The sequence below is a fragment of the Leptinotarsa decemlineata genome, unplaced genomic scaffold, assembly GCF_025532065.1.
Source record: "Leptinotarsa decemlineata unplaced genomic scaffold, Ldec_3_MD MMD2_tig00002082_RagTag_RagTag, whole genome shotgun sequence".
NCBI classification, from domain to species: Eukaryota; Metazoa; Arthropoda; class Insecta; order Coleoptera; family Chrysomelidae; genus Leptinotarsa; species Leptinotarsa decemlineata.
The window spans coordinates 2,626,597-2,643,387 of record NW_027412573.1 but is presented as its reverse complement, the minus strand read 5'-3'; the positions used below and the strand labels follow the sequence as shown (position 1 = coordinate 2,643,387).

Genomic DNA, 16,791 nt, shown 5'->3' with positions numbered 1-16,791 from the left:
TAATATCGCCTGTAGAGTATAGCAAGTTTGGAACTCTGGTTGTTCAAATTTAAAAAAATGATAATACGGTGAGACCTTGTGGTGACTACAACTCAACAGTTAATCCGTTTTTAGTAGCAGATAAATAACCTTCGCCTAAAATAAATGATTTATTGACAAAATTAAGTGGGGGAGAGATATTTTCGGAAATTGACCTCACCCATGCTTATCAACTAATACCTTTGCACAAAGTTTGTAGTGTTCAAAAAGGAAAATGAAACACTGAGTATAATTGCATCCCTATATTACACACTGTAATATTATAAGACCGAATTCAATCATGAAATGAAAATCTGTAGTAGTAAGGTCAAACATAAAATATACATTACTACAATAGCTACAAAAACATGATAAATTCAACATAGATGTATACGGAGAATTTTCAATAGGTAATGAATGATTTTAATACATTACAGAAATGAAAAAGTAGAATAAACTCATCATCGCGAGAAGTAGAGAATATCTTCTCGTTCATCAAAACCAGCAGATCAGAATTTGAACATGAAACAGCGTTGACTTACTCGAAAGACTTGATGATCCTTTGTCTATCAAATCACAGCCATTCATTACCCAGTAATTACACAACGAAAATGATAAATGATTCTCTCGAATTCCACTATTTCATAATGGCTTGCTGGGAAAACAAATCACTCTCCTAGCAGCAAATCAGCAAGAAGATATTCTATCACTCCCAGTCGAATAATCTTATCAATCAAAGGAATCAGAGGTCTCCATCTAGGTTAACTCATCAATACATAACCGAAGGAATCGTTTTTCGCTTCGTTTGTTAGGATAACGAGGCAGTTTGTCATCGTGTTATCCTTCGCACAAAACACGTCCTTATCTGGAAGTCAATTACTTCGAAGGGTGGAGTTTTTCTTGGACCACCGTCGGAGCAGTGAAAGCAAATTGAAAATCAACATATTTCAGTTTGGTTAATGGATTTCTGACTGTTCAATTTGAAAGGAAATGGAGCTGGAACGATATTCATCCAATATCTATCCAATAAGAAACGCGAAAGACTATTTTGTTGAATATACAGTATGTCACTGTTGTTTGCTTCAGTCGAAAATGTTTGTTTCTGAAAATTGTTAATGAACTGTAAGCATTTGAAGGTATACAAGGAAACTACATTTATGTATTGGAATTGGCCCATACTTGATGAAAAACTATAACATATTCAAGTAACACTTTCACTATGCGTGTTCCACTATGCGATAGCTTATTTGGGCGTAATAATATTGACAGAATTCTACATAATTAGTGCTTTATACAACAATTTGAATCATATGACCTTCCACCTACCTAATGACTTGTCCAATAATTTATATTGGCAAAACGGGAAGCAATTTTTCCCAAAGAATGAAGGAACAAAGGGGTAGTTTCCTGAACGTGAATACCAATTCATCTTTTGCAAATCATCTTTTAGCAGAGAGGCATTAGTTGAATAACGACTGCGACGTATTACATTAGAAAAAAATGTTTGAAAGTCAAGCTTTTGGAATGCTGGAAAATCCATAAATTTGAGAATGGATTCTGATCGTTCACTGAATGTATTTTTCTCCACTAAATCTGTTTTCCAATGTCCAATGTTTCATTCTATAAGGTGATTTTCATACTGAAATAAACTGAGGTAAATAACAATGTGCACCCTCATGTACCTATACAACTACAGCAGATAATAACAGACGGACCTTGATGACTTCATTACCTGAATTTTGTTTACCTGTGATAATCTGGGTACAAATATCTGATAATCGGCGAGTAGACCTGGTCAGTTTGGTCATTTAGTGGGTAACATCCGCAATGCTTATGTATATGAATTTCCAAGGATTCCACAGTAAATCACAACAGACGGCCCTTGATGACTTTATCCCCAGAATTTTGTTTACCTGTGATAATGTGGGTACAAATATCTGAAAGTCGGCAAGTAGACCTGGTCAGCTCGGTCATTTAATGGGTAACATCCGTAATGCTTATGTATGTGAATTTCTAAGGATTCCACAGTAGTTCATAACAGACGGCGCTTGATGACTTCATCACCTGAATTTTATTTACCTGTGATATTGTGGGTACAATTTCGGAAAATCGGTGAGTAGACCTGTTCAGTTCGGTCATTTGTTATCGGTCTGTTATGTTATCGTGCAAATCAAAATGATATTTCCTATATGGTACCACTTTATTGTATCTCCAACAACGGTAAGTACTCGACTGCGTTTTTAGAGCAAGTCTACATGAAAAACATTCGTGTACAAAAAGATCTCAATATACAGGACTGGAAACTAACAACTATGTTTTATTATTAATATATGACAGGTAACATCCGTAATGCTCATGTATGTGAATTTACAAGGATTCCACAGTAGTTCATAACAGACGGCGCTCGATGACTTTATTACCTGAATTTTATTCACCTGTGATAATGTGGGTTCAAATATCGCAAAATCGGCAAGTAGACCTGGTCAGCTCGGTCATTTAATGGGTAACATCCGTAATGCTTATGTATGTGAATTTCCAAGAATTCCACAGTAGTTCATAACAGACGGCGCTTGATGACTTTATTACCTGAATTTTATTTACCTGTGATAATGGGGGTACAAAGATCGGAAAATCGGCAAGTAGACCTGGTCAGCTCGGTCATTTAATGGGTAACATCCGTAATGCTTATGTATGTGAATTTCCAAGAATTCCATAGTAGTTCATAACAGACGGCGCTTGATGACTTTATTACCTGAATTTTATTTACCTGTGATATTGTGGGTACAGATATCTGATGATCGGCGAGTAGACCTGGTCAGTTTGATAATTTAGTGGGTAACATCCGCAATGCTTCCAAATAATTGACTTTTCAATCCTTATTGTCTAGCAAACATTATTAAACTCCAGATACTTATGTATTTCAACTTCAGATCCCTCCATCTTGTCCACTTCATCTTTGGCGATCAAAAGAAAATCAGATTACATGTGGATTGAATGCCATGTACACATTGTTTTTTCAGATTGTTTGATCGGGGGTGTATTAATCTATAGGTGATTTTGAGGCTTTGTTTTCTGACTTAGGTTAGGTTAGGCTAGGTCCAAAGTGAGTAGGTCTATTCGACACTCCACCACAACCCGAAAGGTTTTATTGTGGCTAACACCTATTTATACTCGACCAAATAAACCCAGCTTCTCAAAGAAGCCGATTAGTTTGTATGGTGAGTGGTCTTTCAGGTCAGATGGTGGGAGTACGGCTTTGCAGAACTCTAAAAACATGATTCGGTCTCCAGCGGGGCAGGCACAAAGTATGTGCTCTGCTGTTTCATTTATTTTCCAAACAAAGGCAACACACACTGTCTTCTGACATATCCCTGCATATGATGATTCAAATGACAATGACCTGTAAGAAGGCCTTTTAGACATCGTAGTTCATCTCTACTGTAGTTCAACAACTGTTTGGTATTAAGCTTCGAAGGATGAATGAATGCCCTGGAGCGAGTCAGCCCTGGAAGATTTTGCCAGAAGTCCATAAATCTTGCCATCCAGGTGTTCAATGTTTGTTTGGCAAAGCCAAAAGCGACGCCAATGACAGGTTCTGGTCCGATTAAGCTGCCTGCAGGCCAGTATGACCAGGAATCCAGACCAGAGAACCAGAGACAATCTGTTGAGTCTTCCTATCGAGAAGAATCGACTTCCGATGCCGGTTGACTGTCCGATAAATATTTCTAGTAACTTGTGTATGAGGTTGTATTCTTCCAATCTCCCAGCACTTAACTCAATAGCGTGAATTTTCGCTTGAAATACATTCGCACAGGTTTCTAGGCTGGTTGATATGTCTGTCCTGTACCAGAACCGGAAGGTGTTTTTGATCCATCTGTGAACCAACAACTATCTGCTCCTAATATTTCCTTCTGCCGGAGTATCCAATCCGCACTACTCGGAAAAAATACTCTATAAGGCAGTTCGTAGTTAACAGTTGGAGGCATCGAGTCAGAGGTCATTTCCAGAATGCTGTGATTTCCAGTGTCAACCAACATTTATCTATAATTGTTTTAGCTGTGCACTAAAAATCTTAACCATACATTAAACCAATGTATATGTATAATGTAAAGTTATTATAGTGAAACTCATTTATATATGATTAGCTTTGTCAACGAGTTTATACTCTGGACAATAAAGCATATTTGATTTGATTTGAACAGTCTGTTGCAATCTGCATTGAATTGACTTACTTCTGGATTGAAACCATTATTCTGTCCTATCTGTATAGTTGTTTTGATTTTCCTATTCAGATTATTACAGATTGTAGCTTGGTTTTCTAGATACATGATTTTGTGATATGGTCATCTAAGAAATGAATGTGTTTCTCTATCTCCGTTTCGAGATTGAACTGTATGATCCTTTTGAGATTGTTCTTGAATGTCATAAATTGGTTCAGCTATCTTGCATTTCTTCTGGAACAGACGAGAATATCGTCTACATATCTGTACCAAAAATGAATATGTTTTTTACCCAGGTCGGTATTTACTATTGTGGTCTGAAGCTTAAATGTCCGGAATGTATTAGTGTTCATGTTTGTTGGACAATGTGGCCGACATTTCTCAAAACGGTATGCTGAACATAGAAGGTACTGTAGTTGTATAGGTATATAAGGGGGCACATTGTTAACTACATCAGTTCATTGTAATCGTTCAAAAATGTCTTGGTAGAAAGAAACTGCAGTAACGTTAGCTACAAATACAAATGGTATGAAAACATTGAAAATTTTCAATTCTCATTTCACTTTTATTTTGAAAAACCCGCTAATCTGTCAGTTCCCCAACACTGACAGGATTGATGTCATCTTATCAACTGTTTCTTGTGTGAGTTCTACACAATCGTATCGAAACTTCAAGTGTATCTCCTCGTGTTCCTTGATTATACAGGGAATATTTACTTAGGTCTTGAAAAGGAGGTCGACTTGGAAATTCGGTCAACCATTCACGTGGGAAATTGCTTTGGGAAAACACATCGTTTTCCGGTCAGAGACTCTGGGTAATGTACATAACGAACTCATTCGTTTGGCTGCCTGTTTGCTTAGCCTAGTTCAGACAATACGTATATGTATACTGTTCTCTCTTCAATAGCTATATTTCTTGTATCCATTTTTTCCATTTCACATGTAAAACATCGCTCAGTCTATATGGTATTGTCAACAAGTGGTGTCGCTAGTGAGCCTTTTTATCACAATCTACAACTAGCACGTAAGTTATTTGTGGATATTTTTATTACTCAAAGAACTTCAAGGTGGAGTTTATTGTTATTCCACTCAGCAGTGGTGACCAAAGAGTTGGTGAAAGAGTAGATGGAAATGTTCAAAGCTGCTCCCACAATATGGGACACAAAAATTGTGGAGTAAGCTACTATCAGTTGTTGCCATAGCTCGTCCTATTAGTTGATAACTGTGTTTTCCACCATCTGCTTTCTCGTTTAGAAAATGGGTGGCTATGATACTGCAAGAAGCAATAGCAACAGCAGCAGCACTATCCAGTTCCATTTTCACCCCAAAACTGAGTTTGGTTTGGGCAGGAAAGTGATTTCGGTTCAGACCCGCAACACTGTTGAACACATAGAAATATAAATAGAAATAGTTTTATTCTTCACTAAAATTTTCACACATACATAATTACAAGACTGAATACGTGAGAAAACTTATTGGACTAGTCAAAAGTAAAACGCTAAAAGCAAAACAGAAATGTTTGATCTTGAACAAACTTAAAAGAGAAGACTACATGTATAAAATAAACTAAGTCATTTATCTAAGCACTAAAAGCAAGAAATTCATCCATACTGTAGAAGCAATTATCCAACAAGAAATCATATAGTTCATTCCTCTTTACAGTTCTACTTTTATTGATCCCTATAAAAGTTGTTATTTTATTGAAACATTTAATACCCAAGTATTTTGGGGAATTTTGACTCACACTCAAGCGAGAGTAGGGGTGGTATAAAGTATGTTCACCCCGAGTAGCGTAATTATGTATATCAGAGTTTTTTGGATATAGGTGTTTATTATCATAGATAAATAACACTAGCTGTAATATGTATAAGCACGGCAATGGTAGGATGCTGAATTTTTCAAACAGTAGTTTACAAGAGTCCAGTGGACGAGACTTGTCCATACAGAGAATGACACTTTTCTGAACCTCAAAAATGCGGTCAGTATATGCAGAGGTACCCCAGAAGATCAATCCATACTGTATTCTTGATTGTACCAGTCCATGATACATGAGTTTTATAATTTCTGTAGAGACAGTGTCTCGCAGATTCCGAATTGCATAGTTCACACATAAACTGTCGATATGTGCCTCCCATGTTAGCTTTTGATCCAGGAGTATTCCTAAAAATCTAGCTACCTAGCAGTATTCCAGAGTTTCACCACACATATTGATGTTGTTCAATAGATCTGGATTCGAAGTACCGTTCTTAGGTAAAAAATTGATAAACATAGTTTTCTTTATATTGCAGACAAGGTCATTGTCGTTACATTTTTACTGAATTCATCACATGCATAATTACCCAAGTTTACCAGACTTCCCAAGGTTTTATGGGCTAAGAGTATATTTGTGTCATCAGCATAAAGTATCATTCTATTTGGTGTGGTACAGGTATTGTAGATGTCATTTGAAAATATTATAAAAAGAGTTGGTCCCAATATAGATCCCTGGGGCACTCCTAACTCAGCACTCTTACAGTCAGATTTGCTATTATTTATTACTGTCACTTGAGAACGATTTGTCAAATATGATACTATCCAATCATGTGGTATACCACGAATTCCTATGCTGTATAATTTACGAAAAAGTAAGGTGTGGTTAACCATATCAAATGCACGAGTTAAATCATAGAATATACATAGCACATTCATTTTGTTATTAAGCTATTCATAGACAAAATCCAGAGCTTGTTCAATAGCCGTTGAAGTTGATTTAGCTTTCCTGAATCCGTTTTGGTTATTGGAGATGATTTTGTAATGTTCAAGGTAGGAGATCAGCCGGACAGAGCTTCAACCTGCCTACTCTGTCCGGAACCTTCATTTTTGAATATTGGTATACATTTTGATTGTTTTAGGTCCGGAAAGATACCACTAGAAAATGACTCGTTTATGAGATATGCCAGCGGTTCACAGATTGAATCCACAGCTGATCTCAAAACTCTTCCATTAATGTCATCAATTCCTGAAGCTGTATTTGAGGTAGTTTTCATTAAAATTGTTCTCAATTCACCTGGCGTTACAGGCGTCAGAAAAAAGTCAACAGGGGTAGTGTATAATTTGGGATATTTCTTCGACAGAAACGTTGGTGTAGAGGCTTTCTACGTCAGTTAATCTTGCTCTTTGACTTCGATTGCCCCTAGTATTTCGAAAAAATGCCTTGAATTCTCCACGAAAGATGATGTTTTTCTTTGCAGTGGTTTCATTATTGGTAAGAAGCTGGACAAGTTTCGAGAAGCTGAATCTCTGGAGCCGATAATAATCAGTCTGAGGAGAACATCCTTCTTGTGGATTTTGAGTAGTCCATACAAGTGAGGGGGCTCACTGTAGTGCGGTGTTAGTGATGATCTCTCTATTTCCGAAAAATAGACTTGGTGTTTTTCAAAGTCTGGAACAACTTCCTTCCAATTGATGCAGTAGGGTTCCTTACGACCTTGGTATATTTTCCTTTCTGAAGCACCTCTTCGATTTTCTGTTCGTAGAGATCAGTATCCATCACAACAGTAGCGTTTTCCTTATCTGCAGGTAAGATCTTGATGGTGTTATCTCTACGAAGGCCATTCAGAGCTCTTCGTTCTTCATTACTGATCTTGGATGTTGGAAATGGTTCTCGATCTAGCTGGCCTCTGATTTTCAATCTGAATTCTTTTACCTCAATCTGATCAATAAGGGAACTGTTGGATTCCACTGCAGTTAGTATTTCCAAAGCGGATACAGATGTTGGTGCAATGGCGAATTTAAGACTTTCCCCACTTCCTGTTGTGGGTATTCTCCATGTCTTGTCGGATCTTCAAGCACGTGCTTTCAATATTGGAGAAGATTGGTCCATGATCCTCTTCCAAGGTCTCTCTTCTTATTTCATCAAATCGTTCTTTGGCATTTTGCATCAGAGTTGACCTCTTGCAACAGTGGTAATTCATTTGAGGCCTTATCAGTGCTCGGTTGGCGTGTTCCAATATGCATTTGGCTCTTTCCCCTGGGATTGGCGATTTCAGCTGAAAACATTTGGGTATGAGGTTGTCTCTAGCTCTGCACAAGAAGCGGAGGTGAGTTTGTTCTTTGGTAAGCTTGACAATAGTCTTTTCAAATCCTCGGAATAAGTCGCTGGTTCCCGGTCCGTACCGAAGATACGCTTCATTTTCAGTAACCTTTCACCAAAATATCAGAAAAGAATACCGTGCACTGCGGCTGAAATTTCAGAAACTCCATTTTATACCAACTTTTCCTTCAATTTAGAAGAAAATCCTCAACATCGATCGTCTCACACTCCTACCAACTATCACTGACATATTCTCCGGACTGGAAGTGAAGGAATAATGACAATAATTTCCATCCGGAGAGATATTAAGCTCATCCACTTCGAATACAAAATGTAATTCCATAAATTTCCAACACAACTCATGCCAGCTGTGTGAAATGTTTGCACACGCAAGACCCTGGAAGTATTCGAGATAGTTTTGTTGTTTCAGTACGATGATATTGTTGATACACTGAAGGTTAGTTGAGAAATACAAAACTAAGTAGGACTGTGTTATTTTAAGGAAATTGACACGTTTGAAGGGAGGATCATCCGTTTCCGGAAGTTGGCTGTTGATTTTCATTCAATGTTCCAGGCTATCAAGGTTTCACGTGATGTTCGTGTCTTCAGTCAGGCGGATGGCTCTTTTCGGGATGGAATCCAGCAACTTCAATGTAGGTTTGGGGGCTTTGGGGGCAGAGCTCCATACATGAGAACAATACCCCAAAGAAGGTCTGAGCTGGGCTTTATGAACTATCAGAAGTTGCTGAGGTGTGTATAGTTTTCTGGTTTGGTACAGTGTTCCAAGCTTTCGAGAAGCAGCCTTTGCAATTGCAGCGACAGGATTATGACAAGACAAATAATAATAATAATTCTATAGAGATATAATATAAATGTGAAAAGAACCTGCTTATCGATAGATGTGTAACACAGGACTCGATACAATTTAAGCGCAACCTCTCTATGGCCTGGATCGATTACCGTAAGGCATTTGATACAATTTCGCATGAGCTCATCTTGCATTTGCTCAGATGCCTTGCGGTACCCGACAAAATAGTGAGAATAGTGAGTTGCATTGAACAACTGAAATCACTCTGGCGCACTCGCTTCACCATAACATCTGGTCAAGCAAGAGTCCAAACAGGATGGGTCATTTTCAGTAGGGGTGTATTTCTGGATGAGTTCCTCAGTCCCCTTCTCTTCTGCACCTCACTATTGCCATTATCCGTTGCGCTCAGAAATACTCGAGGGTATAACTGTGGCACCTTCGGAAACCGGAGGCACAAGGTCACCTATCTGTTTTATATGGATGATCTTAAACTTCATGTCTCTGGAGAGAAGGATCTCCATCAGTCCTTGAGGGTGGTGGAAGAGTACACGCATGATATCGGTATGAAATTTGGGATAGACAAATGTGCAATGGTCCATTTCTGAGGAGGACGATGCGGGGACTACGGAGAGGATGTGCAGCTCGTAGATGGAAGCATCTTACACCATCTGGATGACGGAGAGACGTACACTTACCTCGGGGTGGAACAACGATACTCACAAGAGGTAACAGCAGTAACAGTAAAGAACTCTCTCCGCGGCAAGTATCAGCACAAACTTCGACAGATCTAGTCATCGGAACTGTCGGGAAAGAACAGAGTTGCTTCGCGTTAGTTTCTAGTTCAATCTTCCTCTTGAAGATGATCACTTGGAGATCGAAACACGTGTCGAGGTATTGAAAATAACGATTTGGTGTTGGGAAAGAAACTCCAGTAATATTCATTACTTCACCGAAGGTTCCAAAACAGTGCATCATAACTGTATAAAGAAACCAAGTAGGAATTTTTTTGAGAAATTCTATTATGAGAGTATTTCATCATTACTAGCAGATACCAAACATTCATCTCTCTCCTCGCACAGATTCCTTCGAGGATCAATCGCAATACTACTACAGAAAACTCACCTTTTATGAAATCTACGGCCATCTCCAAACCGTATGTGTCCTTGTCGCAGTCATCCAAAATGTGAGCGCCCAGTGAAATATCGGGCAATAACGGCGTCTTTCCCAGATTGACCCTGTCCAGAGTATAAAGCATCGTTTCCAGGGCCTGGATCCCCCCCTGCGGCATGATAGGACCGCAAGTCACGGAATCCTCCCTTTCGTGCACCATCATCAACCCTCCTAATATCAGATCGCCCTCCACGATGGCTTCTTTCTTCACGGGCCAGGAAATTTCGTCGTGCTGATGCCTCAGATGGTGCTGGTGGCTGTCTGTCAGAAGTGAAAATTCTGCGGTTTCGTGGGGACGCAGGAAAGTGCCTTCGTTGAAGGTGAGCATGTTGTTTTTGCGAGGTTTGTGGTGGAAATAATGGTTGTGTCTCAGATCATCGTTGGACTTGATGCTCCGAAGTAGGACGATGGCCCAGAATAGGCAGAGCAGATTGGGAAAGGTTAGTTTCATAGTGATTTACTTCTCCGTGGTGGGGGTTGTCTGTGTCATTGTATCTACAAGTGAGAGGTCATTGAGGGGCGATTGCGGATGGGATTATCGATCAAATTTGGATTTTGCTGCTGTTACTATTATTTGGACAGGTGAAATTATTGTGACGCAAAAACAACCTTCAAGCAGGTACTCATCGTATTGAACTCGAAGAAGAGGAAGGACCCTTATAAACTTCTCCAGTACAGTTGTCTAGAACACCTCTCACCTCAGATTGTGAAAAGACAATAAAAATCTTCATTCATCTAATGGAAAATTAGCATATCATCCACTTATGAGAGTAGACGCCCTAATTTCAATTGAAATATTCCAACATGAACTCACAGATCACTAAAATAAACGTGGAAGGCTGAAACAAAAAGGCTTCATGGTGAGGAACGGAAAGAAGCCCAGAATAACAGGGAAATACTTTAAATGATTGGAAAAGGTAGCTTCTTGAGTATTGGATTCCACGAAAAGGATCAAAGGAATATTCAACTGAACTGAAATCGCTAATTCCCAAGGTTTGTTCTTCAAATAATCGTTATACATGCGGCAATGAATCAAGGAACTATTTCTTAGGCTATTGTAAGGATATTTTGTCCTCTGATGAATTTTGATAGGGCGCTCTGTATCAAAGATACGGGGTGAAAAATAATTTCGACAACAACAACTTTGGTAATTTTTGAATCATTAACAATTCCTTTGTTATCTATTAACAACATTTCGATTACTACAAACGGCTGCCGACATTCAATTTGAAAAGTATGTCTTGTGAGTGATCATTTGTATATGACGAATAGGTTGAAACTGTTTGACTTTGTCTATTTGACGATCTTGGTGTTCTGTATCTGTAGAGTAGGGAGAATGATTATTGACCCACAGAACTTAGGCCACATGTGACCCATTGTACATTCTCTCGAGGAGTTGTCCTCCTAGGTCATTATCCATCCTACTTTCCACGAAGCTGGACAGGTCACTAGGAGACATCTCCTTGGCGCTCGCCGCAGGGAGTGCCCTTGCTGTTGGAGGTGGAGTGAGGGAGGAGGAGGGTGCACTTATAGTTTCTGCCACTTCTACTTCTTCCGCTCTCTTTTTTTTTGGCCTCGGCGCCGCAAATGCTCTTACGCCTTGGCCTTTGTATTACATCACGAGGTGATCTGCTATGTCCAGATGGGGGTGGACATTTCTGTTCAACCTCAGCCACCGCCTTAGATTGAGGTGAGCACTTCTGTCCAGCCCCGGGATTGGTTTTTTTTGTTTCTGTTTTTGTGTTTGTTTCATTCATGTGTGTTCCCACGAGTAGCAAGGAAAGAGTTGGTCACTTCTCGTAGATCCACATGGGAACTTTACATGTAATTTTTGGTAATAAATTGTTATTGTCGAAATACTTTTTCCGCTCCGTATCTTCGAAACAAAACACCCTATTAAAAATCACCAAGGGACAAATTATCCTTAGAATATTCCGAGAAATAGTCTTTCGAATTTTTGCCGCATGTTTATTGAACACCCGATAGAATTGAAACAGATACCAGTCATCGGAACGCTACACAACGTAATGTATGGAAGGAACTGCTATGAATCACACGTTTAAAGGTGAGACCTCATTCATTCTTAGATCAGACAAGTTTTGACTTCTGAGGGTTGTCGTTCGTAGGGGTGCGACAGCTGGTTAACGGAAAAACAGAAAACATATATTGATATTCAATTCCACTTGTATGAAATACTATGATCCCCGGTGGTAAACTTTTCGAAGTTTTGGATTGAAAACAATTAGATCTTTTCTCAAAAGTATTCCCTTCCCAACTAAAGTTCTTGCAAGTTCTTGCAAATGAGTTTGAAGAATGTTTTGAAGGGAAATATATATGATACAGTGTAACACACTCGAAGTGAAGGCATCCCTGTATTTAGTCATTTTTGAAAGCAGATATTTGATTTTTGGTACAGGCGTAGACCTCTATGGGTCGCACTTTTTGCAACAGTAACAGCGTTAAACCCAGCCTACTGCGTTTCTGCAGAAAGGGAAAATTGCCGATATTTTGCTTCGCGTTAATGATATAATAATAACAATGATAATAATAATAATTTTAATTCTCTAGAAGGACAATACAAGTATTATATAGGAGAAGTATATCTAAAATTAAAATTGGGATTAACGAAAGCAGTTAACAGAACATATATAACTGACAGATCATGAACGATTCACAAATACTTATTATACTGTCTGATCAACTCCATAATAGCATCTTTCAATTAAAAAATATTCAAGACATTTTTTGAAACACGTTAATGTTCGACTCTTTCTTACATAGTCTGGTAATTTATTAAATAATAAAGGACCTAGTGAATTAGGATATTCTTTGGACATTTGAACCCTAGAAAAGGCTATATTTAGCTGATTTTTATCGTTGTGTCATGTTAATGAAGGCTAGATCTAGTTAAAAACCTATTTTAATTACTATATACATGAATCTAAGTGAGTTACTTGGAAAATTTCCTTATGAATTATTGTTTTTCATATTCAATTACGATTCTCAATCAATGGTTCTAAATAAGAACATACAAAACAAAAAATTGTTATAATGCAGGAATGGTAATGAAGGACCTAATTTTCACTATGAAAACATTAAAATTTTGATTATCAGTCACTAAAATGTCACAGGAACATAGGTCGAAATTGAATGACAATCAATGAAGCGAGTTCAACAGATAAACACTAATATTGAAATTTGAAGGTGATTGACAATGTTTCATGATGAATTTTACTTGTTCGGACTTCCATTGTCTAATATATAAAATGATTTGAAATACCTGAAACAACTGAAAAAAGCAGAAATGAAAAGGAATAGCTGAAATTAAAAATTATATCAAGCAAAAATAACCTGAAATGGAATAATAGTGAAATGAAATACAAGTAAAAATAGAACGATTGAACAAAAATCAAGCAATAAAAATAAAAATGAAAATAAAGAGTTAAAATATTCCAAGCCACGTTAGTTCACGACATTTTATCACCCGAAGACGATTGTAGATACTAACAATCGAAACGTCGTGAACTAACGTGGCTTGGAATATTTTAACTCTTTATGTTCATTTTTATTTTTATTGCTTTATTTATGTTCAATCGTTCTATTTTTACTTGTATTTTATTCTTGTATTTTATTTCTATATTATTCCATTTCAGGTTATTTTTGTTCAATATAATTGTTGATTTCAGCTATTAATTTTCAATTCTTCTATTTTAGTTCTTTCAGGGATTCCAAATCATCATCATAGTAGACAATGAAAGTCCGAACAAGTGGAATTCAACTAATATTGGAAGTCAGTCCCGTGGGTTGGGCTACCTATCGGGCGCGTCCCCAGGTGGCGGATAGGGGAACGGCCAGGGGACTGGAGGTCCTATCCGGGAAGCCAATGGGGCCTAACGGACGGGGTTGACGGACTCCTGGTCAGTGGCAGAAATAAGTAGGGTGAGGGGAACTAAAACCCCCCAAAAGCCCTGCAAAACATGCCACCGCGGACCAGCCTACCCAAGCTAAGATGTAAGGAATCGTGTCGACAGCTGAATGGCCGCAGGGTTATATGCGGTTACGAACGATCCCCTTGAGGAACCGGGCGAAACCTCATTGTAACTAGCCTTCCTCTGGTAATGCGGGGCTCTGCTAGAGGTGACCAACCCTTCCCTTGCTACTCGTGGGAACATACATGGAAACAAAACGTAAGTACAAAAAACCAAACAATCCCGAGGCTGGACAGCAATGCTCACCTCAATTTAGGGCGGGGGCTGGGGATGAACAGAAATGCTCACCCCAAGCTACCGCTCAGAAAGAGGCTGGACATAGCAGACCACCTCGCGATGCAACGCAAAGGCCAAGGCGTAAGCGTATCAGCGGCGCCGAGGCCAAGAGGAGGAAGAGAGCGAAAGAGGCAGAAGTGGCAGCAACTATGAGTGCACCCTCCACCTCTCCCACTCCATCCTCAACAACAAGGGCACCTCTTGCGGAGGGCGCCAAGAGCTCCGCCTTGGAAAAAGGCAAGGAACCGGCTGCCACCGCAGGAAAGCGCCCTCACGCGAGTACCTCCACGGAGGGAACCCCAAGAAGGTTGAAGAAGCTGCGCAGCGACAGAAATGTCGCTGCACCTTCCAAAACCTTCGTGGAGGCCGCCTTGAGACACCTCAAGGTAGCCATCATAGATGAGACTAACCCGTACGGTAAGGTTACCGCAGAACGAGAGAGTCTCATCAAAAACAACTGTTGGAGGAGCTGGACAAGATCATCTTCTCCGCCTCCAGCAACAACAGCAAACCGCCCACGTTCAAGTCGTGGACATACTCCGGTGAAATCATCAGAGTGGTCTGCGATGACGACGTGACGCTAGAGTGGCTGAAGAAAGCCACAATGAATATTAAGCCATGGGAGGAGGCATCACTTGCAGTCGTCAGTGTGGATAAGCTCCCGAAGCTTACCAAAGCCTCACTCTGGATCCCGGAGGACGTCCACAAGACGACATCCGGTGAAAAGGAGAGGGTGCTGGGTCGGCTAAAGGCGCAGAATCCTGACCTGAAGGTAGCAAGATGGTGCACCTTCCATCATGAGGTTAAGATGAACCCACAAGGACACCTCTTCGTCTTCGGGATCGGAGAAGATGATATGGCTGTCCTGAAGAAGAAGTCAATGAGGTTAAGCTACGCGTTTACCTCACTGACTATTAGGGCAACAATAAAAGAAACAGTGGGTACCTCTGAAGACCCTAGGTCCTTGGAAGTTGAACCACCTAAAGTGGATGTTGACCCCAAGGCCACCATGGGTCCCGAAAAGGAAGTCGAAGCATCTGAACAGATGACATTCGATGACCTGACGGAAGAGGCACCCAAAAACAGCGAGGCCACCTCCCCCTTAGCAGGGGAGCAGATGGACCTCTAAAGGTAACTTTGTATCCAACAACTGTCTCATGGGCAAGGACGTTGGAAAAAAAGTAAAAATAATACAATGCAACCTCCAACACAAAAAGGCGGCAACGGCAAAACTATGTCGCCACCTTGATGTATTGGAGGAGGCAATAGCTTTGATCCAGGAGCCCTGGATAATTAAGACCAAAATTACTGGTTTCAGTAGTTTAACTGGTCAAATTTTCAGCTTACCAAGCAACCAGCAACCTAGGACGGCTGTCTACGTTCCTAGGAAATACAGAGCGTTTCCGATGGCACAATTCAGCACCTCAGATCTCACTGCGGTCAAAGTTGAATGTCCAGTTGGGAAAGGCAAATATATGGCGTTGATAATCGCATCGGTGTACCTCCCTTCAGATGCAGCCACCCTACCACCGACCAGAGAAATGGAAGTACTAGTGGACCACTGCCTCAACCAGAGAGTGGAGCTCATATTGGGTTGCGACTCAAACTCTCACCACGTGAGCTGGGGCAGCAAGGATATCAACGCCCGAGGTAAGTCACTATACGAATATATAATACAGAAAGATCTAACAATCTTGAACAGAGGCACGGAGCCAACATTTATTAATGCCCGTAGCCAAACGTTAATAGATATCACGCTCACGACAGCCGAAATATCAAACAAAATCCAAGACTGGCAAGTCTCGGACCATATCTCTATGTCAGACCACCGCTGGCTGACCTATACGGTAAGCCAGGATCTCAGGACTACTGTGAAATCCCGTGACCCGAAGAGGACGGATGTAGCTCTCTACAATCGACTCTTAAGAGGAGCTCTGCGGGAAACAGAGGTCCTGACTCCTGGCAACAATGAAGAACTGGAAAGGTACACAGTATCTATCCACAACAAAATAGACACTGCCTATAAGGAATCCTGTCCAATGAGGATGGTTCAAACGCATGGCACAACCAACACATGGTGGTGCCCTGAATTGGAACACCTCAGGAAGACAGCGAGAACGACCTTTAACAAGGCAAAACGTACAAGACTCGAAGAGGACTGGGTTATATATCAAGCCAACCTCAGAGAGTTCAAAAAAGTCTGCAGACGAAAACAAAGAGAAGCCTGGAGAGCCTATTG

General features: G+C 40.0%; 1 protein-coding gene across 1 annotated transcript in view; it reads right to left on the bottom strand.

Annotated features, from left to right (window-relative positions):
- LOC111507031 (metabotropic glutamate receptor 2) overlaps positions 1 to 10,805 on the bottom strand; it is a 369,065-nt gene extending 358,260 nt beyond the window's left edge. Inside the window, 1 exon segment of the mRNA XM_074176817.1 lies at positions 10,240 to 10,805. Coding sequence (XP_074032918.1) covers positions 10,240 to 10,738 — 499 coding nt within the window. The 5' untranslated portion in view covers positions 10,739 to 10,805.
- Positions 10,806 to 16,791: the final 5,986 nt, after the last annotated feature.